At 43.9% G+C, this 21,906-nt stretch overlaps 1 protein-coding gene across 1 annotated transcript in view; it reads right to left on the minus strand.

The window, feature by feature from the left end:
- adissp (adipose secreted signaling protein) overlaps window positions 1–21,906 on the minus strand; it is a 134,735-nt gene that overhangs the window by 28,242 nt on the left and 84,587 nt on the right. Inside the window, exon 4 of the mRNA XM_060828230.1 lies at window positions 4,850–4,972. Coding sequence (XP_060684213.1) covers window positions 4,850–4,972 — 123 coding nt within the window. The remainder of the gene's footprint in view (window positions 1–4,849; window positions 4,973–21,906) is intronic.

Genomic DNA, 21,906 nt, shown 5'->3' on the forward strand with positions numbered 1-21,906 from the left:
CTGTTGGTGTAGATTTTCATTCTCATATCCTCGAATGGAACATGAACCCACAAACATCTGACTTAGAGGCAGGCAGGTTGGCCACTCAACCATGGCCGATAACAGGGGCTAAGGGTGACTAGATGTCGGTAGTGCTTGGCAATGAAATGGCACTGGGCGGGAGAAAGGAAGAATGGGTTTATGAGTCAGGGTTTGACCATATTACAAACTGTAAGATTGGCTTTGAAGTGTAAATGGCAGAAAGAGGAGAGTGCAAGCCAGATTCAGAGAGGGCCAGTGATGAGTTGAGGACAGTGGATGAAGAGGTATTGAACGAAGCACCTGAAAAGATGGCCTTGTTTCTGGAAACAAACTAGCCCTTAAACATGAGCACATCCAAAACATTGCAGCCACTATCCTAGCTTGCACTAAGTCCTATTCATCCTGTACCAATGTGTTCGCTGATCTACATTAGTTTGCCGTTAAACAATGCCTCAATTTAAAAACCTCATCCTGGTTTTTAAACCCTTCATGGCTTTGTCTCTTCTTCAGTAACTTCCTCCAGCCCTTCAATCCTCTGAGGTATCTGTGCCACTGTAATTGGAACCTCATGAGCATTGCTGACTTTCATTATTTCATGAATAGCAGTCAGATCTCATCATCCAACAGCTCTGAGACTTCCTCCATCTCTCTCTCTCTCTCTCTGCACTCTCTAAGCACTCCTTCAATCCCCTCTCGGTGGTTAAGCCTTGGTCAACGGTTTCAATATCTCCTCGAAATATGAACATGCAAATGAAGGAACAAGATTAGGTGCCACCTGGCCCTTCAATCTGGCTCCCACCACTTAATATCCAACTCTCCAATCCGACATAGCCCTGATCATCCTTCATCCCCATGACAATCTGCCTTAAGAATTTTTAAAGATTCTTTGAGGAAGGGACCCTCAAAAAAAAACATGTTTCCACATCTCCATCTTAAATGGGCTCTGAGCCCTATTTCTAGATTCTCCCACACGAGGAAGCATCCTTTCAACATCCACCTTGGTCGAGTCCCCTCAGGATCTTAAATGTTTTAATTTTGATTGCTCTACACTCCAGGGGAAACAGGGTAAGCATGTCTGGCCTTTCCTCATTCTCGTTATTAGTCTGGTAAACATTCTCTGAACCGCTTCCCAACAGATTAACATCCTTCCATGAGTACAGTCACCAGTACTGTACACAATACTGCAGATTTGGTCACACAATGCCCTGTCTAACTGAGGCATAACTTCCCTGCTGTTGCATTTCCCTCACAATAAAACACAACATTCTATGAGTTACTGCTGAAGTGGCTCTTTGCCAAATGTTTGTTTTGTAATACTCGTGTTTAACACCTTGAGGTGTTTCACTGCATCGAGGATTCTCTATAGAAATCATTATCTTTTTTCTTTACTCTTGCGCTCAGAGAAAGTCATTATGTAACAATAGACGACAGTGATTAATACCTTGTGACTCAGAGAGACATGCACTTTGCCCACAGTTTGCTCAATGCGCCTCTGACGGTCATCTGTCAATATCTCGGTTATAAGTCGACAATGTGCTTAGTGCTGCACACAGCAGGGTGAACAGTGCTGCAGTGACATGGTGCACACTGCTGACTTGATAAGAGAGATGCAGTGATGAATTAAAATCTCACAGCCACCGATGAGTGCAGCTGCCCTTGGCATGTAGTAGCAGTCCTGGAAACCGTTTGGGTTATGTAGCAACAGTGTACAGTACATGACAACAAGCTGGGCTCCAAAGCACCAATACTTTGACAACACAAGATCAAGTTTAGACCTGGAACAAAGACACTTTCTGTCTGTCTGTCTGTCTGTCTCTCTCTCTCTCTCTCTCTCTCTATATATCTTCTTATCTCAGAATCAGAAAAAGGCTGTTAGTCTCTCGTCAGGAGCCTGGAGCAGATCTATTTAACCACAGGGAAGGTGTGACCTCAGTGCAGAGGGAATGCAGAGGAGGTTCACCCGTGGACTACAGAATGGAGGATTCAGTGGAAAGACCGGAGAAACTAGGCTGTTCTCCTCAGAAGAGTGAAAGTTAGGAAGAGATTTGATCGAGGTCTCCAACAATTGAGGGTTTTTGATTGAGTAAGCAAGGTGTGACAGTCCCAAGTGGCAGAGGGCCAATAACAGGAGGACACAGAGACAGAGTGGTTGCCAAAAGAATCACAGGTGACATAAGGTCATAAAACATAGACTGTTCAGCCCATCAAGTCTGCTTTGCCATTCAATGAGGTCATTGCTGATTTGACAATCCTCAGCTCCACTTTCCTGCCTTTTCTCCATAGCCCTTTATCCCTTTACTGATTTAAATGTCTATCTCAAACCTAATTATATATAATGATGCAGCCTCAACAGCCCACTGCAGTAAAGAAAGATCCACAGATTCACTTCCCTTTAAATATGCGACCCCTCATTCTCAGATCATGCCCTTTGGTCCGAGACTCTGTCACAAGGGGAAACATCCTTTACACATCTACCCCGTCGAGCTCCTCAAGAGTCTTGTTGGTTTCAATAAGATTGCCTCTCATTCTTCTATATCACAACGAGTACAAATCCAAAGTAATTAAACTCGCTTAAGCCGGTCTCTTCATACCAATTATCAGCCGAGCAAAGCTTCTCTGGACTGCCTCCAATACAAACATATCTTTCCTTGGATCGGGGGCCCTAAACCGTTCACAGAATTGCAGCTGTGATCTGACTAGTGCCTTGTGTAGCTTTAGCAAACCTCCCTCCTGTTAAACTCCATTCCTTTTCAGATAAAGACTAACATTCTATTTGCCTTCCCTATTACCCACTGAACGTGGATGATAGGCTTGCTTGAGATTTGTGGACGACGGCTCACAAATCTTTCTGTAACTTTCTGCCAGTTAAATATTCAACTCCTCTATTCTCCCTGCCAAAGTTCATAACCTCACATTTCGCCACACTGTATTCTGCGTGCCAAGTTCTTGACGACTCACTTAACCTGCCTATATCCCGCTGCATATTCTGTGTGTTCATCATTTGCCTTCCCACCTATTTTAATGACATCTGCAAACTTGGCTCAAGTCAGTGTCCTTCCCTCATTCACGTCATTCACATATATTGACCCCCAGCGCTGGTCCCAGTGGTACATCACTCGTTCCCAATTTGTTTTCTTACAGTGAGCATCACGATATGAAATGCAATGCCTGAAAGGGGAGTACAACAACTCAACAGGGACTATCAAAGAGGAATCGGATGGACGCTCTGAAGGAAATGAAATTGCTGAGATAGGGGGACAAAGGGTGTGAATGGGTCAAAGTGGAAAAAGACCCACCGCAGTTCCAACATGGCTTCCTTCCGTTAACCCTCGCACAATGAAAGGTGAACACAGACACTAGCTCGAGGTGGCAGGGAAACGCGTCGGCGAGTCAGTGAATTCCACATCACAGGAACAAATAAAAAAAAGGCAAATATGAACAGAGAATGGTGCTTACAAGGCTTTGTATTTTTACCACTTTACAGACTCCATGAATGTTAGATTTTTCAGCCTGATTCATCTTTTACTGATGATACATGGAATAGGAACAGAATAAAATCCCTACAGTGTGGACACAGGTCATTCGACCCAACAAGTTCCCACTGAGCCATGAGTCCAGAACCAGTGGTCGCAGTTTAAGGATACAGGGTAGTTCTTTTTAAGACTGTGATGAGGAGAGATTTCTGCACCTACAGAGTGGTGGGCCTGTGGAATTCTCTCCCACAGACAGTGATTGAGACCTAAACATTGAATGTTTTCAACGAGGAGCTAGATTTGGCCAAATGAAGCACAGAGGTGTGGATGTTGGAGATCTCAAACAAAAATGGAAATTGCCGGAAAAACTCAGCAGGTCATCAGCATCTGTGCTGTCCCATCTTCTGGGCAGACCCTTCTAAAAAAAGGGTCACTGGATTCGAAACATTAACTCTACTTACTCCCCACAGATGTTGCCAGACCTGCTGAGTTTCTCCTGCAATTTCTGATGGAGATGGTTCTTATGGTTAAAAGGATCAAAAGGTACAGGGAGAAAGAAAAAAAAAACAGGATACGGAATTGAATGATCAGCCATGATCATACAGAATGGTGACAGCAAGCTAAATGGGCCGAATAGCCTACTCCTGCTCCTATTTTCTAAGTTGAGAGTTATAGAGATGCGTAGCATGGAAACAGACCCTTTGATCCAACTCGTCCATGCTGACCAGATATCCTAATTTAATCTAATCCCATTTGCCAGCATTGGACCCATATCCATCTAAATCCTTCCTACTCATATACCCATCCAGATGCCTCTTAAATGTTGTAATTCTACCAGCCTTCACTGCTTCCTCTAGCAGCTCATTCAATACATGCACCGCCCTCTGTGTGAAAACATTGGACCTTAGGTCCCTTGTAAATTTTTCCCATCTCACCTTAATTCTATGCTCTCTAGTTCTGGACTCCCCTACCCCAGGGAAAAGAACTTGCCTATTTACCCGATCCATGCCCCTCATGATTTCATAAACCTCTAGAAGGTCACCCCTCACGAATTTCTGTAACCAGGGTCACACACATGGACGAGCTGTACATTATTGCTCTTCGGTTGACTGTCACAAGTTGGCATCATGCATCAATATTTCTCTTGAGGGGACGGTTTACTTGGTTTTAAAGCTGCACAGCTCGATGGGGTTCCCAGACTGCCTGATTTTGCGTCCTAAAACATTTGCTCGATTTCAGCACATTTTCCAGCCAGAATATCACACATAACCCGGTCAGCACAACAATGGCACCATCCCAGATACCTGGCACAGTACAGGACACACTGCCTGAGAGAGGAAAAACAATGAGCTTACCCAGGACTCGGGCCTGCAATGTAACTTTTACAGGGGAACGATCATTAATCTTGCTGGCCAAAGCCATTTCTTCTCTGACCACGCCTTCCTTGTGGGCGATGTATTCACACTTGACTTGGTAACCTGCAACAGGAGGGGAGAGGTCAATTTTATTTTTAAATTACACAAAAATAAGGTGAAAAAAAATCCAAGCAACCTGGACCCTCAGAAACCAGTGTCAAAAAGTGTGGTGCTGGAAACGCACTGCTGGTCAGGCAGCATCCGAGGAGCAGGAGAGTCAATGTTTCGAGCATAACCTCTTCATCAGGAATGACAAAGAGCTTCTGCTTAAAAATGTCAATTCTTCTGCTCCTCAGGTGCTTTTCCAGCACCACACTCTTGAGTCTGATCTCCATCATTTGCAGCCCTCACTTTAGACCCTTAGAAATACCCGATTTCTCAATAACAACTTGCAGTTTTGTGTGGACGTAGATGGGACTTGCGTGGACGAAGCTAGGGACTGCACAGTGGCTCAGTGGTTAGCACTGCTGCCTCACAGCATCAAGGACCCAGGTTCGATTCCAGCCTTGGGCGACTGTCTGTGTGGAGTTTGTACATTCTCCACCCTGTTTGCACAGGTTTCCTCCGGGTGCTCCAATTTCCTCCCACAATCCAAAGATGAGCAGGTTAGGAGAATTGGCCATGCTAAATTGCCCATTGTGTTCAGGGATGTGTAGGTTAGGTGCATTAGTCGGGGGTAAATATAGGGTAGAGGGAATGGGTCTGGGTGGGTTACTTTTCGGAGGGTCGGATTGGACTTGTTGGGCCAAAGGCCATGTTCTGCACTATAGGAATTCTATAGTCTGTAACATTCCAGTGCACTTTGTTGGAACATTATCAAACAGATCTCAACACTAAGCTACACAGATGCTGAAGTCCCGGCTAAGTGAGAGGTTTTAAGGATTGGCTTGACAGGAGGAGAGGGCTAGAGAGGTTTGACAAAGAAACATCAAAGCCCATGACCTCAGCGCATGAAGAAGCAGCTGCTAACACTGGGAACCATGGAAAATGCGGATATGCAGAAGAACGGGAACAGGAGAACCGCAGATATCTCGGAGGGCTACAGGGGTCACGGGAACAGAGAGAGGAGTGCACCAATGGAGAGATTTCAAACCAAGGGTGAGAATTTGGAAAACTTGTATTTGTGGAGCAGAAGCCAATGTAAGCTAGAGAGCACAGAGTGATGGGTAAAATGGGATATGGTGTGGTCAGGATCTGGGCAGCATCATAGAATCAAACAGCATTACCCTTTGGCCCTTCAAGTCGATTCAAGCAAAGATATACAATTCCCAACACTAGTTCCACTTTCCTGCACTTGGCTCACAGCCTTGCATGCTACAATACTTTAAATAGTCATCCAAGTACTTCTTAAAGGTTTTGAGGCTTCCCATCTCAACTAGCCTCCCAGGCAGTGTATTCCACTCCACCACTATCCTCTGTGTGGAAATACATTTTCCTCAAATGCTCTCTAAACCTGCTGCCTTTCACTTTGAGACTATGTCCCCTTGTTATTGATACTTCAACTAAAGGGAACAGCTGCTTTGTACCCAGCTTGTCCATGCCCCTCATAAATTCTGACACACCTCTATCAGGTGCCCCTTCTTAACGTGCTCTTCTCCAAAGAAGACCATCCGAGCATATCCAGTCCCTCTTCATTGCTTGAATGCACCATCCTGGTGAATCTCCTCTGCAGCCCCTCCAGTACAATCAGCAGAGTCTCTCCGTCAATGATTGACCTTGTCTCTGTGGGGTCATTTGTGGGGATTAATGGATAACCATTTTGTAACTACATTTGGTGAAGTAATGTGACAACACTGTTATCCCAGTTATCCTCACTGGATAACTAAACCATTGAATGTGGGACTGAGAGGACGACAGTTAGGCTTGACTACGGAAATGGCAGCCTGCATCCTAAATCTGTGAGGGGGAGTACAAGGGAGTTTTCAGGCAGGATCCCTACTCAATGGCTCATTCAGCACAGCGGCTACATTTAGAGATCAGCAAAACAAAGCATGCAGAACGGAGTTCTCATCAAGGCCAGCGGTCCCAGTGTAGGACAGATGGAATGCTGCCTGGCTGGAGGAGCCAGCTATCACCTGGGCCATTAAACGGAAGTTCCGCCTGGCTCAGCTGATCTCAAAGCAAACTGGGTACCACAGCTTCGGAAGAATAAAGGCCAGCCTCGAATGTGAATTGATTAGAATCGCACGTGGTGTCCTAGGGTAGGGATACAGCTGTACTCTTGGGAAGTTCAAAGGTCAGCAGAGGGCAATTTAATCAAAGGTTTCAAAAGATTAAAGAGGAACAGTTAAGGTTGATAGAAAGACTGATATTTCTGTTGGTGGGGCATCTAGGGGACATAGTTTCAAAATTACATCTTGCAGGAGTGAAATTAAAAAATAACACACAAATCTAATTGTTGGGAAAAACCCATCTTGTTCACTAATGTCCTTTCGGGAAGGAAACTGCTGTCCTTACTTGGTTTGGCCTACAAGAGACTGCAGACCCACAGCCATGTGGTTGAATTCTATCGACCCTCTGGGCAACTAGGGATGGGCAATAAATGCTGGTCTAGCCAATGACACCCAATTCCTGTGATTGAATAAACAAAGTTTAAAAAAAATTGTCCCTCAAGTTTATGCAGAATTTTATATCGCACCCAACTGCTTATACCATCATTCTGTTTACTATTTAATCTCTGATGCCTTCCCCCCAATGTCGCTTTCTTCATTTCCCTCCACTCTAACATTTACACCTATTTAACATCTCCAAATCTCCTTTATCCCCATTAATCACTCCCATCGATCTTCTGCTGTAGGCACTCCTACATTCTGTTCCAAATCAGCCTTCTCCCCTATCTCTCTCTACACCAGCAAAAAGAGAAGCACAGTTTTACAGTTCCTTTTAGTTCTGAGTAGGACTAAAGCTGAACTTGAAACATTAACTCTATTTCTCACTCTCCAGATGCTGCCGCACCTGCTTAGTTCCTCCAGCCCTTTCTGTGGTATTCATGTAGCATAATGATATTGGGGAGAAGCTGAAATTTTGTTTTGCTGTGTATTTGAAATCTTTCTCACTGCATCACATGGGGATAGTTTGTGTCATTTCAGTTTTATTACTTTTTGTGCAACAAATTTCTGTCTTACAGTTGAAACCAAATCTGCCACATTAAGAAAAAGAAGGAAGCATATGTCAGATATAGACAGGATAGTTCGAGTGAATCATTAGAAGATAATAGAGGCAGTAGGAGTAAGCTTAAGAGGAAAATCAGAAGAGCAAAAAAGGGGACATAAGATAGCTTTGGCAAACATAGTTAAGGAGAATCCAAAGGAGAATGCAAATACATTAAGGACAAAAGGGAACTAAGGAGAGAATAGGGCCCCTCAAAGATCAGCAAGGCGGCCTTTGTGGAGAGCCGCAGGAGATGGGACAGCTACTAAATGAGTACTTTGCATTAGTATTTATGGTGGAAAAGGACATGGAAGGTGTAGAATGTGGGGAAATAGATGGTGGCATCTTGAAAAATGTCCATATTACAGAGGAGGAAGAGCTGGATATTTTGTAATGCATAAAAGTGGATAAATCCCCAGGACCTGATCAGGTGTACCCTAGAACTCTGTGGGAAGCTGGGGAAGATATTGCTGGGCTTCTTACGGAGATATTTGTATCATCGATAGTCACAGGCGAGGTGCTGGAAGACTGGAGGTTGACTAACGTGGTGCCACTGTTTAAGAAAGGTGGTAAGGACAAGCCAGGGAACTACAGACCAGTGAGCCTGATGTCGGTGGTAGGCAAGTTGTTGGAGGGAATCCTGAGGGACAGGCTGTACATGTATTTGGAAAGGCAAGGACAGTTTAGGGATAGTCAACATGGCCTTGTGCGTGGGAAAACATGTCTCACAAACTTGGTTGAGTTTTTTGAAATCAAAGAGGATTGATGAGGGCAGAGCGGTAGATGTGATCTATATGGACTTTAGTAAGGCATTTGACAAGGTTCCCAGTGAGCAAGGTTAGACATCATGGAATACAGAGAGAACCCGCCATTTGGATAAAGAATGGCTCAAACGTAGAAGGCAGCGGGTGGTGGTGGAGAATTGCTTTTCAGACTGGAGGCCTGTAAACAGTGGAATGCCACAAGAATCACTGCTGGGTCCACTACTTTTCATCATTCATATAAATGATTTGGATGTGAGCATCAGAGGTACAGTTAGTAAGTTTGCTGATGACACCAAAATTGGAGGTATAGTGGACAGCGAAGGAGGTTACCTCAGACTACAACAGGTTCTTGATCAGATGGGCCAATGGGCTGAGAAGTGGCAGATGGAGTTTTATTTAGATAAATGTGAGGTGCTGCATTTTGGGAAAGCAAATCCTAGCAGCTCTTATACACTTAATGGTAAGGTCCTAGGGAGTGTTGCTCAACAAAGAGACCTTGGAGTGCAGGTTCATAGCTCCTTGAAAGTGGAGTTGCAGGTAGATAGGATAGTGAAGAAGGCATTTGGTATGCTTTCCTTTATTGGTCAGAGTGTTGAGTACAGGTGTTGGGAGGTCATGTTGCGGCTGTACAGGACATTGGTTAGGCCACTGTTGGAATATTACGTGCAATTATGGTCTCCTTCCTATCGGAAAGATGTTGCGAAACTTGAAAGAGTTCACAAAAGATTTACAAGGATGCTGCCAGGGTTGGAGGATTTGAGCTGCAGGGAGAGGCTGAACAGGCTGGGGCTTTTTCCCTGGAGCGTCGGAGGCTGAGGGGTGATTAGATTACTTACAGTGTGGAAACAGGCCCTTCGGCCCAACAAGCCCACACCAACCCTCCGAAGAGCAACCCATCCAGACCCATTCCCCTACATTTACCCCTTCACCTAACACTACGGGCAATTTAGCATGGCCAATTCACCTAACCTGCTCATTTTTGGACTGTGGGAGGAAACCGGAGCACACAGAGGAAACCCACGCAGACACAGGAAGTATGTGCAAACTCCACACAGACAGTTGCCTGAGGTGGGATTTGAACTCTGGTCTCTGGCGCTGTGAGGCAGCAGTGCTAACCACTGTGCCACCGTGCCACCAAATCTTATAGAGGTTTATAAAATCATGAGATGCAATGGATAGAATAAACAGACAAAGTCTTTTCCCTGGGGTGGGGGAGTCCAGAAGTAGAGGGCATAGGTTTAGGATGAGAGGAGAAAGATATAAGAGACCTAAGAGGCAACGTTTTCACTCAGAGGGTGGTGCGTGTATGGAATGAGCTTCCAGAGGATGTGGTGGAGGCTGGTACAATTGCAACATTTAAAAGGAATATGAATGGCTATATGAGTAGGACGGGTTTGGAGGGATATGGGCCAGGTGCTGGCAGGTGGGACTAGATTGGGTTGGGATATCTGGTCAACATGGATGAGTTGGACCGAAGAGTCTGTTTCCGTGCTGTACATCTCTATGACTCTATGACATTGTGTCTCAATAATTCAGTGAAAGACAATCAACAGAAACAAAACAAAATCCATTCATCCAGATTTGAGTGCAGGACCTGAACTGTTCAGTAACTACTGCAGTCCCAGTTTTCAGCTTCATTTGGAAAGAAGTACGTTATAATTCAAGCTGAACTTCAATGTCTCAATCATGAGGATAGGATAGGAGCTGGACTTGACCCTTCAAGTTTCCTTCACCATTCAACACTAAACTTTCATTCACAAATCACAGAAGTGTCACAGCATAGGAGGAGACCATTTGGCCCACTGGGTCTTCAAAGGAGCATGACTTTGTGTCCTTGCGCTCCATGCCTTTGTATGCTATTTCTGTTGAAATAACCATCCAATGTCCCTCCTGAAAGCCTCAATTAAACCTGCTTCCACCACACTTCCAGGTAGTTCTCACCCATATAGTAACTATTCACTGTGTGACAATGTTTTACTCAGATAACTCTTGCTTCTTTTGCCGATCATTTTACTTCTATTCCCTCTTGTTCTTGTCCCTTTTGAATAGGAATAGCTTTTCCCGAACTACATTATCCAGCCCGCTCATGATTTTGAAAATCTCCATCAGATTTCCTCTCAGTGTTTGTCGCTACACAGAGAAAAGTTCCAACTTCTTCAATGTATCCTCACAAGTAGGATTTCTTCAAAATAGCACCAGATATTCCGAGGTCTCTAAATTTCTTTAGTAATTAAAAATGTCTGTCTTGAATATGCTCAATGGCTGAGCATCCACAGCTCCCGAGGGTAGACTCATCTGTTTGAGTGAAAATATTTCACCTTACATCAGTCAACATGGCCGATCCTTTGTTCTGAGGCTCTGTGTTAGATTCGCTAGCCTGGTGGAACATGTTTTCAGTGCCCAACCAGTCAAACCCCTTAGAACCTTTACATACTTCAACTTGATCACCTTTTATTCTTCTCAGTTTTAGGCATTATCGGCCAGGTATACTCAATGTCTCCTCACAGGACACTCCCTTCACTCGTCAAGTGAATTTTTGCCGTTCTTTATCCGGGGCAAGTCTCCACTTGACTAGGAAACCAAAACTGTACACTGTCTTCCAGGTATGGATTCACCAATGTCCTGTTTAATTGCAATAAGACTTCATTCCCCTCACACAGCAACACATTTGTGACAAAAGCTAACTTACTATTTGCCTTCCTGATTTCTGCTGTACCTGTTAATCTATGTGCAAGGACACCCCCAGACCCCTCTGAATGCCAATATTTATTTTTCTCTCTGGATTAACCTCTACCTTATTATTTTTCTGTGCCAAATTAGACAACTATGCATTGTGTTACTTTTCTTGGAACGAAGGTGTTGCTGGATAGGCCAGCATTTATTGTCCATCCCTAATTGCCCAGAGGGTAGTTAAGAGTCAACCACGGTACTATGAGTATTATGAAGGTGTTATGTACTGTACCTTTAAGAGAGACCAGAAGCTGGCATGGATATAGAGAGGTACAGAGTATGCTGAAAGAATTTAAAATGTAACATTTGATTGTGAAACCAATAGTGCAGCTGAGGTGCCATGATACAAAAACAAAGTCAAATTTGGCCAACCAGTGTAAATTTTGCTCCAGATACCAAAATCGAATCAAATGTGAATTTAGTATATTGACAGCGTCAAACTAATGAAATGACCCAATGTTTTGGATATAAAACCAGACATTTTGAACAGTTAGGGGGAGAACTGCCAAGAACACTAACAAGTATAGATTGCTAGCTGAAGAACTCTTGGAAGGGTACCTATTCATATGAAAGACCTGAAGCAGAATACTGAAGAAAAGATGACAGAGAAAAATCGACAGAAGAAGATCCACAAATGAATATTGACAAAGCTGACTGGTTTTGAAATGTGACCTTTTTTTGTACATCTTAATTGGGATTTTTAAAAAGTTGGACCCAGTATTGTAGAGTAGGAGGTAAAAGATAAGTTTAAGAGAAAGGGGTTGTAATACTTGTCTCAAGCTCTCTTTTGGTTTTGAAGAATAAAATGGTTAATTTTTGCTTTAAATAGTGACTTCTAGGATAGCTCTTTGCCTCTCGAAATTTAACAAATTACGGCGCAAGTTGAGCTTCTCTGTGTGTCGGGTTTAAATTAGCAGAGGGGTTCCCCCAGTATTGTAACATTGTGAGGATTGGTCGACTAAAGGATAAGGAAGGAAGGCTGTGTGTCGAACCTCAGAAAATGGATGAGATTCTGAATGATTACTTTGTATCAGTGTTCACTGAGGAGAGGGACATGATCAATGTTGAGATTAGAGATAGAAGTTTGATTACTCTGGATCACGTTGACATAAGTAGGGAAGATGTGTTGGGTAGGCTAGAAGTTATTAAGGTGGACACATCCCCAGGACCGGATGGGATCTATCCCAGGTTGCTGAGGGAGGCAAGAGAGGAAATAGCTGGGGCCCTGACAGATATCTTTGTAGCATCCTTAAATACAGGTGAGGTGCTGGAGGACTGGAGGGTTGCTCATGCTGTCCCTCTGTACAAGAAGGGTACTAGGGATATTTCGGGTAATTACAGACCAGCGAGCCTGACGTCAGTGGTAGGAAAGTTGCTGAAGTTACTGAGGGATAGGATCCATTTATATTTAGAAAAGAATGGGCTTATCAGTGATAGGCAACATGGTTTTGTGTAGGGGAGATTGTGCCTTACCAACTTAATAGAGTTCTTTGAGGAAGTGACCAAGTTGATTGATGAAGGCAGAGCTGTAGATGTCATATACGTGGGTGGCACGGTGGCACAGTGGTTAGCGCTGCTGCCTCACAGCATCAGAGACCCGGGTTCAATTCCCGCCTCAGGCGACTGACTGTGTGGAGTTTGCACATTCTCCCCGTGTCTGCGTGGGTTTCCTCCGGGTGCTCCGGTTTCCTCCCACATTCCAAAGATGTGCGGGTCAGGTGAATTGGCCATGCTAAATTGTCCCTAGCGTTAGGTAGGGGGTAAATGTAGTGGTATGGGTGGGTTACGCTTCGGCGGGTCGGTGTGGACTTGTTGGGCCGAAGGGCCTGTTTCCATGCTGTAAGTAATCTAATCTGATATACATGGATTTTAGGAAGGCATTTGATAAGGTTCCCTTTATCAAGGCTGTAGACTAATGGAGAAAATGAAGTCACATGGTGTGCAGGGTGGATAAAGAACTGGTTGAACAACAGGAGACAGAGAGTAGTAGTTGAAGAGAGTTTCTCGAAATGGAGAAAGGTGACCAGTGATGTTCCACAGGGGCCAGTGTTAGGGCCACTGTTGTTTGTAATGTACATAAATGATCTGGAAGAGGGCACTGTTGGTATGATCAGCAAGTTTGCAGATGACACAAAGATTGGTGGAGTAGCAGAAAGCATAAGGGACTGTCAGAGAATACAGGAGAATATAGATAGACTGGAGATTTGGTCAGAAAAGTGGCACATGGAGCTCAATCCAGGCAAATGTGAGGCGATACATTTTGGGAAGTCTAATTCTAGAGCGAATTATACAATAAATGGAAGAGCTTTGGGGAAAGTTAATGAGCAGAAAGATCTGGGAGTTCAGCTCCATTGTACCCTGAAGGTGGATAGAGTGGTAAAGAAGGCATATGGTATACTTGCCTTCATTGGATGGAGTATTGAGTATAAGAGCTAGCAGGTCATGTTAAAATTGTACAAGACATTGGTTCAGCTGCAGTTAAAATACTATATATAGTTCTGGTCACCACATTACCAAAAGGATGTGGACGCTATGGAAAGGGTGCAGAGAAGGTTTACGAGGATGTTGCCTGGTATGGAAGGTGCTAGCTATGAAGAGAGGTTGAGTAGGTTAGGATTGCTTTCATTAGAAAAAACAAGATTGAGGGGGGACCTGATTGAAGTTTACAAAATCATGAAAGGTTATAGAGAGGGTAGATAGAGATAAGCTTTTTCCCAGTGTGAAGGATTCAATAATGAGAGGTCACACTTTCAAGGTGAGAGGTGAAAAGTTTAAGGTAGATACACGCGGCAAGTACTTTACACAGAGGGTGGTGGGCTGCCAGCAGAGGTAATAGAGACAAGCATTCATTTCATATGCGTCTGGAAAGATGCATGAGGAGGTGGGGAGCAGGGGGATACAGATGCTTAGGAATTGGGTGACAGGCTTAGAGAGTGGATTTGGATCCAAATAGGCTTGGAGGGCCAAAGGGCCTGTTCCTGGGCTATAAATTTACTTTGCTCTTTGAGTCTGAAGTCACATGTAGGCCAGACCCACCCCCTGTTCTGAAACGTTGACTTCTCCATCTCCTGATGCTGCCTGTGTTCTCCCAGCCTCCTGCTTGTCGACCTTGGATTCCAGCATCTGCAATTTCTTTGTCTCAGACCAAATAAGGATGGCTGATTCCTTCCCTAAAGGGCATTTATTCCACAGGTCGTGTATCCATTCTACTCTATGTCCTAATAGACTGAGATGGGATGTGGACATAGCTGGCAAAGACAGCATTTGTTGCCCACCCTAATAGTGGTTTGCTCAGCCATTTCAGTGGGAAGTTAAGAGTCAACCACATGAGTCAAGTGCAGGCCACACTGGGTAAGGGTAGAAGATGTCACAACATTCAAGGCCTGCGGGCCAAAGGTTGGCAAGTGAGACTATTGTAGATTTAGAGTAGTTTGTGCCAATGCAGATTCGATGAGCCTAATGGCCTCTTCTGTACTGTATGTTTGTAAAATCATTCTCATAGCTTCATTTTCCATTTAATTTTGTATTGATAAATAATGATGCTGTGCCTTTAAGAGCCATTCTGTGCTGTCTCTCTTGCGGTGGAGGGAAGAGAGGGGATTGACACGAGTGTGTCTTATGTCTGCTTCAGAAGTAATTGGTAAACAGCTTTGAGCTCCCTGAATTTTTTTTAGCATGAAAAAAGCATGAGTGTGTGCAGTCAGGTTCACGTGGAACCAGGGCTTTGGTTTCGCTTTCAGTGGGAGTCAAGAAGTGTGGGTGCTGGAATAGCACAGCAGGTCAGGCTACATCCGAGGAGCAGGAGAGTAGATGTTTCGAGCATAAACTCTTCATTGGGAACGAGGCCAAGCCAAACGTCGATTCTCCGGCTCCTCGGATGCTGCCTGACCTGCTGTGCTTTTCCAGCGCCACACTTTTTGACTTTGATCTCCAGCATCTGCAGTCCTCACTTCCTCCTCTTTAGGATGTGGAGTTGGCTATTGCAGCTGTGAGATAAAGCCTTCTCTCTGCAGCAGCGGAAAACTTGAGTTCTCTCTTTGTGGCTAGCATCTGTTCCTCACAGTGTTCCTTTCTCCTGGCCTGAAGAGGAGATAACGCATGAGGGAAATCTGTTTTGCTCAATTTGCCTTTATCAAGGGTGTGTTTATGGGATGCCGCTATATTGGAACAGCTGATGATTAGTAATTAAATAATGTTAATTCTATTGAAACACTTAATAAAATTACACATAATGCCAATTTGTCATTTTTTTGTTTGTATTTTAACTGTATTGCAAGAATAAAGTATGTTTTGTTTAAAGTCTCGAAGTGGACCAATCAAATCACATCCAAAATCCAGAACCTTACAAAGCCTTTAAACAAAAAGTTAGGGTTTAGGCTATCTCTTGGATATATTTTGAGGGTGTTTGGTCTGGTCCAAAACGGTCAGGAAACTTCAATGCTTTTGACTCCATTCCCTCAGCTAAATCAATTATTCACACTATATTCTAGAGGCTGAAATTGTGTTAGCCCATATATTAAAGAACACAGAACATTACAGTGTAGTACAGGCCCTTCAGCCCTCGATGTTGTGCCAACCTGTGGAACTAACCTGAAGCTCATCTAACCTACATCGTTCCATTATATCCCTCTGAATGGTACATTCACATTTTTTGTCCATTAATAAATATTCATTTCATGCTAAGTACTAACCTTAATCACAAGAGTCCCAATATTGTGTAATAATCTTATGCGTGGCACCAGATGCATCAAATACTTTTGAAGAGGAGATGATGGCCTAGTGGTATTATCACTGAATTGTTAATCCAGGGGCTGAGATAATGTTCAGGGGACCCAGGTTCAAATCCTGCGGCAGCAGATGGTAGAATTTGAATTCAATAGAAATAAATCTGGAAGTAAGAGTCTAATGATGACCACGAATACATTGCTGACTGTTGGGGGAAAATATTCAGCTAGTTCACTAATGAAGGAAATCCCTACCTGGTCTGGTCTAGTCTAAGTATGACTTCAGACCTGCAGCAATGTGGTGAACTGCCTTCTGGTTAATTAGGGATGGGTACTAACTACTGGATTGGCATGCATGTATGCATGCATGTCTTCATTGCTCAGGCCTTTGTGTATCAGAATTAGGATGTCATGTCGACTTTGTACTGGACATTGCGGAGGCCCCTTCTGGAGTACTCTGTCCAGTTCTGGTCACCCTGTTATAATTAGGATATCATTAAACTGGAGAAGGTCAGAAAGGATTTACCAGGATTGGAGGGTTTCAGTTATAAAAACAGACTGGAAAGGTTCAGACTTCTTTCACTGGATTGTAGGAGGTTGAGTGGTGACCTTACATAGGTTTATAAAATCATGAGGGGCGCAGATAAGGTGAATGGCAAAGGTCTTTTCCCTAGGGTAGGGGAGTTCAAAATTAGGGGGCATATGTTTAAGGTGAACAAATAAAGATTTAAAAAGGACAACTTTTGCGGGGCAGAGAGTGGTTCATGCGTGGAATGAACTGCCAGAGAAAATGGTGGATGCTGGTACAATTACAGCATTGAAAAGACATTTGGATAGGTTTATCAATACGAAAGGTTTGGAGAGATATGGGCCAGGAACAGGCAGGTGGGACTGGTTTAGTTTGGGATTATGGGTGACATGGACTGGTTGGACCAAAGAGTCTGATATCTGGTCGACAATGATGAGTTGGACCGAAGGGTCTGTTTCCATGCTCTACATCGCTATGACTCTGTGACTCCAGGAGGGACACACACTCTGGCCATTACAAAGTCATAATGTTAATAACAGAATTGAAATAAATGAAAGTAAACATTCCCCCAACTGAATTCCAACCCCTCTGGGCTAAGGACCAACAGTCTTAAAACTATTTTTGATTAATAGAGTCATAGAATCAAATAGACATTCAACACAGAAACAGACCTTTTGGTCCAACTTGTCCATGCTGACCAGATATCCTAAATAAGTCTCGTCTCATTTGCCAGCATTTGACCCATTTCCCTGTAAACATTTCCTATTCATATACCCATCCAGATGCCTTTAAATGTTGTAATTGTACCAGCCTCCACCACCACCTCTCTCAGTTCATGCCATCCACTTACCACCCACTGCATGAAAAAGTTGCCCCTTCGGTCCCTTTTAAATCTTTCCCCTCTCAAACCTATGCCCTCTCATTTCGGACTCCCCAACCCTGGGGAAAAGTTCTTGTCCATTTACCCTATTGCCCCCCATGATTTCATAACCTTCAGTAAGGTCACCCCTCAGCCTCCAACGCTCCAGGGAAAATAGCCCCAGCTTAATGAGCCACTCCCTATAACTCAAACCCAACAAATCTGCCAACATCCTTGTAAATCTTTTAAGTTTTATACATCCTTCCTATAGCACGGAGACCAGAATTGAAGATAGTATTTTGTTGCAACTGTTCAAAATTAAAATTCACACAACACCAGGTTATAGTCAAACAGGTTTATTTGGAAAAACTAACTTTTGGAGCATGCTCCTTCATCAGATGGTTGTGGAGTTTAAGATCATAAGACACAAAATTTATAGCAAAAGTTTAGAGTGTGATGCAACTGAAGTTATATACTGAAAAAGATCTGGAGTCCTGGTGTTGTGTGATTTTAACTTTGTACACCTCAGTCCAACACCGAAACATCCAGTTCAAAATTAGACATTCTTCTGCAAGTCCTGATGAGTGAAAGACACAAAGCTTCAGAAACATCCCTACAATGCGGAAGCAGGCCATTCAGCCCATTGAGTCCACATCAACCCTCTGATAAGCATCCTACCCAGACATACCGCATCCCACTAATCCTATATATCGCAAGGCCAATCTACCTAACCTGCACATCTTTGGACTGTGGGAGGAAACCAGAGCACCCGGAAGAAACCCACACAGACATGGGGAGAATGTGCAAACTCCACACAGACAGTCGCCAGAGGTTGGAATCGAACTTGGGTCCCTGGTGCTGCGAGGCAGCAGTGCTAACCACTGAGTCACCATGTTGCCCCTCATCATGTCGTTTAGTTCAGCAACATTCGAGAGGAGGTCCGTTCCTCTTGGTGAGTTGGTCTATATTTCTTGCTCAACCAGCAACATCCTAACAGATAAGGTTGGTCATTGTCTCAGTGCACCTCGTGTGAGCTCAGTGCGTGCAAGCTGCCTATTGCACTCACAGCAATACAACGGCGACTATACTTCACTGGCTGTTAAACACTCAGGTTCATCCTGAGGTTGTAAAAACAAGAAATCCTTTCAGTTCTTTTTTCCTAATCCCATCTTGACTGCACAAGCATCCACCCTATTCTGCTGGCAGCAACTAGTCTTTCCATTAGTCATTGGATACTGACACAGTAAACACCTCGAAGATTACTCCTAATTGCCCATAAACTCATATGATCTTTTCTTTGTGGGGAAAAAAAGTCATCATTTATTTGTGCGTGTGGTTAAAACACTTCCATAAATGTTCTCGAAAAGCTAAGTGGACAAAACTAAACACTGCAAGCTGTCCACAATATGCCAAAGCCTCTGTTGCTTAGCGACTAGCTCTATCCGAGAGACTTTTATTCTGTTTCGCAATGAATTTAAACATGATCACCCGCTCTGACCTTGAAAAGCAAGCACGCAGCCTCCCAAAGAATCACTTGGCAACAGTGAACCCGGCACTGGATAGACTTGTACATAGAGGGAGAGCCCAGGGTTTGAGGCCTAGTTAAGGCTGAGTCAATCTGTGTCACTCAGAGGGGGTCCGCATTAGGCTTGATGCCTCCAAACACCCCAGGAGTCATTGGTAGTGCTCCCCCTTCTGTTGCTGTGAAGCTCGAGAGTTTATAGACTCTTTCCCTCGCCTCATACACTGAGAATGGCTCCTGGACAAACAGAGGATCAAGGATAGGGACTCCTTCCATTCACAATAAGAAGGAGGACATCTCAGTGGGAGAGTGGGAACGGCCAAGGAAGGCAGTTTTGGGGAGTGGGAGAGCAGAGGGCATGGAAAGTAGCAGAGCAAAGAGATGGAGGGGACAGGGTAACTGCAAGAGGACAGGGCAGGATGGTAGGAGAGATATCAGGGAAAGAAATTTAAGGGAGAAAGGGGTTAAGAGAGAGAGAAATGGCAAATGAGACAAAAGGGATTGGGGGAAGAGAGGAGAGAGAGAGAAATGGAGATTGAGATAAAAGGGATCAGGGAGAAATTGAGATAAATAAAGAGAGGAAAGAAGACAGAATGCAAGAGAAAAGATTTAGGAAGGGCCAATTGAAAAAATGGAACAACAACATACTGGGAACCTCTTACATATTTGCTTGGAGTACGGGTTTCAAAGACCTTTTTTCAACTTATTAATTTAGAATCACATTGCACAGTGAAAGAGAAAAACATGTCATTTGTTAAATTGCTTTGCAAATCCCTTAATGTTCAGCGTCATTGAAAAATCAGATTGTGTCGAACAGAAAATGCAAGGTTATTTAATGCAAGTGTGTGTGTGCGTGTGTGGTGGATGATGTTGACAGGAGCTGCCTTTTTACATGCTCAGCAGGGTGAGGGGATTGTCATTCTTTCTCAGGATACTTCCACATTTCGAGACCCAGTTCAGGATTTTCCAGAGGGAGCTCTGAGCCTGAATATTGACATCAGACATGGATTTTGACCTCGAAACTGTGTACAGAGTAAGCTTCTACCAACCACAATGGGTTTCTGATTGGTTAATCTTTGGTGGTACAGAGGCTGAGAACATTTTGACCTAGGCAGCTGTTCTTCTCCAAAGGGGTTCTTTGGTGGCCACCTTCGCAGGGACATGGTCTCATGATTTACCTTAAAAGGTGTTACCTCCCATTAACGCAATACACAAAATGAAGTGCACTCAAAGTGCAGCACAGGCGCAAGTGCTGTTTCTCTGGTTAAAACATTAAGAGGAGGACCTGTCTTTCCTCTCAGCTCAACATAGAAGATCCCATTGTAAATATCGCTAAAAAACAACGGCTACCCGACTGTCAGGTCAACATTTATCCCTGTGCCCAGTTATGTGAAAATCTTATTGCCATCTTTTGCCTTAAGAAAAGTACTGTAAGGGGCTCCTCACCGACTAGGATAGCAACATGTCTATAAGTTTCAGCTATGTGTGAGAGAGAAGTGAGAGAAGGGTTCCTGTCACAGCCTCGGGATCAAAAACAGAAATCGCCGAGAAAACTCAGCAGGTCTGGCAGCATCTGCAGAGAGAACTCAGAGTTAGCATTTCAGATCCAGTGACCCTCCCTCACAACGGTTATAAAGAGCTCTGAAGAAGGGTTACTGGAACCTAAATGTTAAACTCTGCTTTCTTCCCACACCTGATGCTAGACCCGCTGAGTTAATATTTATGACTTGTACAACATTTCTTGCTTTGACAACTTTACTGTGCTCAACAGACACACGCTCAAGAAAGAGAGTGGAAAATCCATCATGGGTAGCATGAATGTGAAGGAGAAAGAACCATCTGTTTTAATACATTGATTGATGGATACATTGGTCAGGATGCCAGAGAAGATCATCTCTTAAAAAGTGTTGTGGGATTGTGAGACCTCTCAGGGAAGACATGGCCCAGATTTAACAATTTTTGCTTTAAGTTCATTCCTCAGTTGTTCTTGTCACTGACAAGGTCAACATTTGTTGCACACTGCTAATTTTCTTTGAACGCAGCGACTTGCACAGCCACTGCAGAGAGCAGTTAAGAGTCAACACATTACAGTACATCTGGGAGTCACATGTAGGCCAGGTTGAGTAATGAGGGCAAGGAATGAAAATGCTGTTGAGGATTACCAGATCAGTCATGATATCACCAAATGGCACTCAATGGGCTGAATGGCCTACCTCTGATCCTAAATCTTATCATATTAGTTTTGGATGGAAGATTTCCTTCGCTACAAGAACATTAGTGGACCAGACAGGTTTTCCGAACCAACTTCATGGTTACTACTGACTTAATTTCAATCCCATAGGTTGCCATGCTGAGATTTGCCAAGCCTGAAACACTACATAAAAACAACGGTTACCGACTGTCAGGTCAACATTTATCCCTGTGCCCAGTTACGTGAAAATCTTATTGCCACCTTTTGCCTTAAGAAAGCCCCTGTAAGGGGCTCCTCACCTACTAAGATAGCAACATGTCTATAAGTTTCAGCTATGTGTGAGAGAGAAGTGTACTCCGCTACATTGGTGTCTTCCGTAATTACACCAGCACCACTCCCCACCTCTTCCTCCGCTACATTGATGACTGCATTGGCGCCACCTCATGCTCCCGCGAGGAGTTGAGCAATTCATCAACTTCACCAACACATTCCACCCTGACGTTAAATTTACCTGGACCATCTCTGACA

The sequence above is a fragment of the Hemiscyllium ocellatum genome, chromosome 1 (genome assembly GCF_020745735.1).
Source record: "Hemiscyllium ocellatum isolate sHemOce1 chromosome 1, sHemOce1.pat.X.cur, whole genome shotgun sequence".
Taxonomy (NCBI): domain Eukaryota; kingdom Metazoa; phylum Chordata; class Chondrichthyes; order Orectolobiformes; family Hemiscylliidae; genus Hemiscyllium; species Hemiscyllium ocellatum.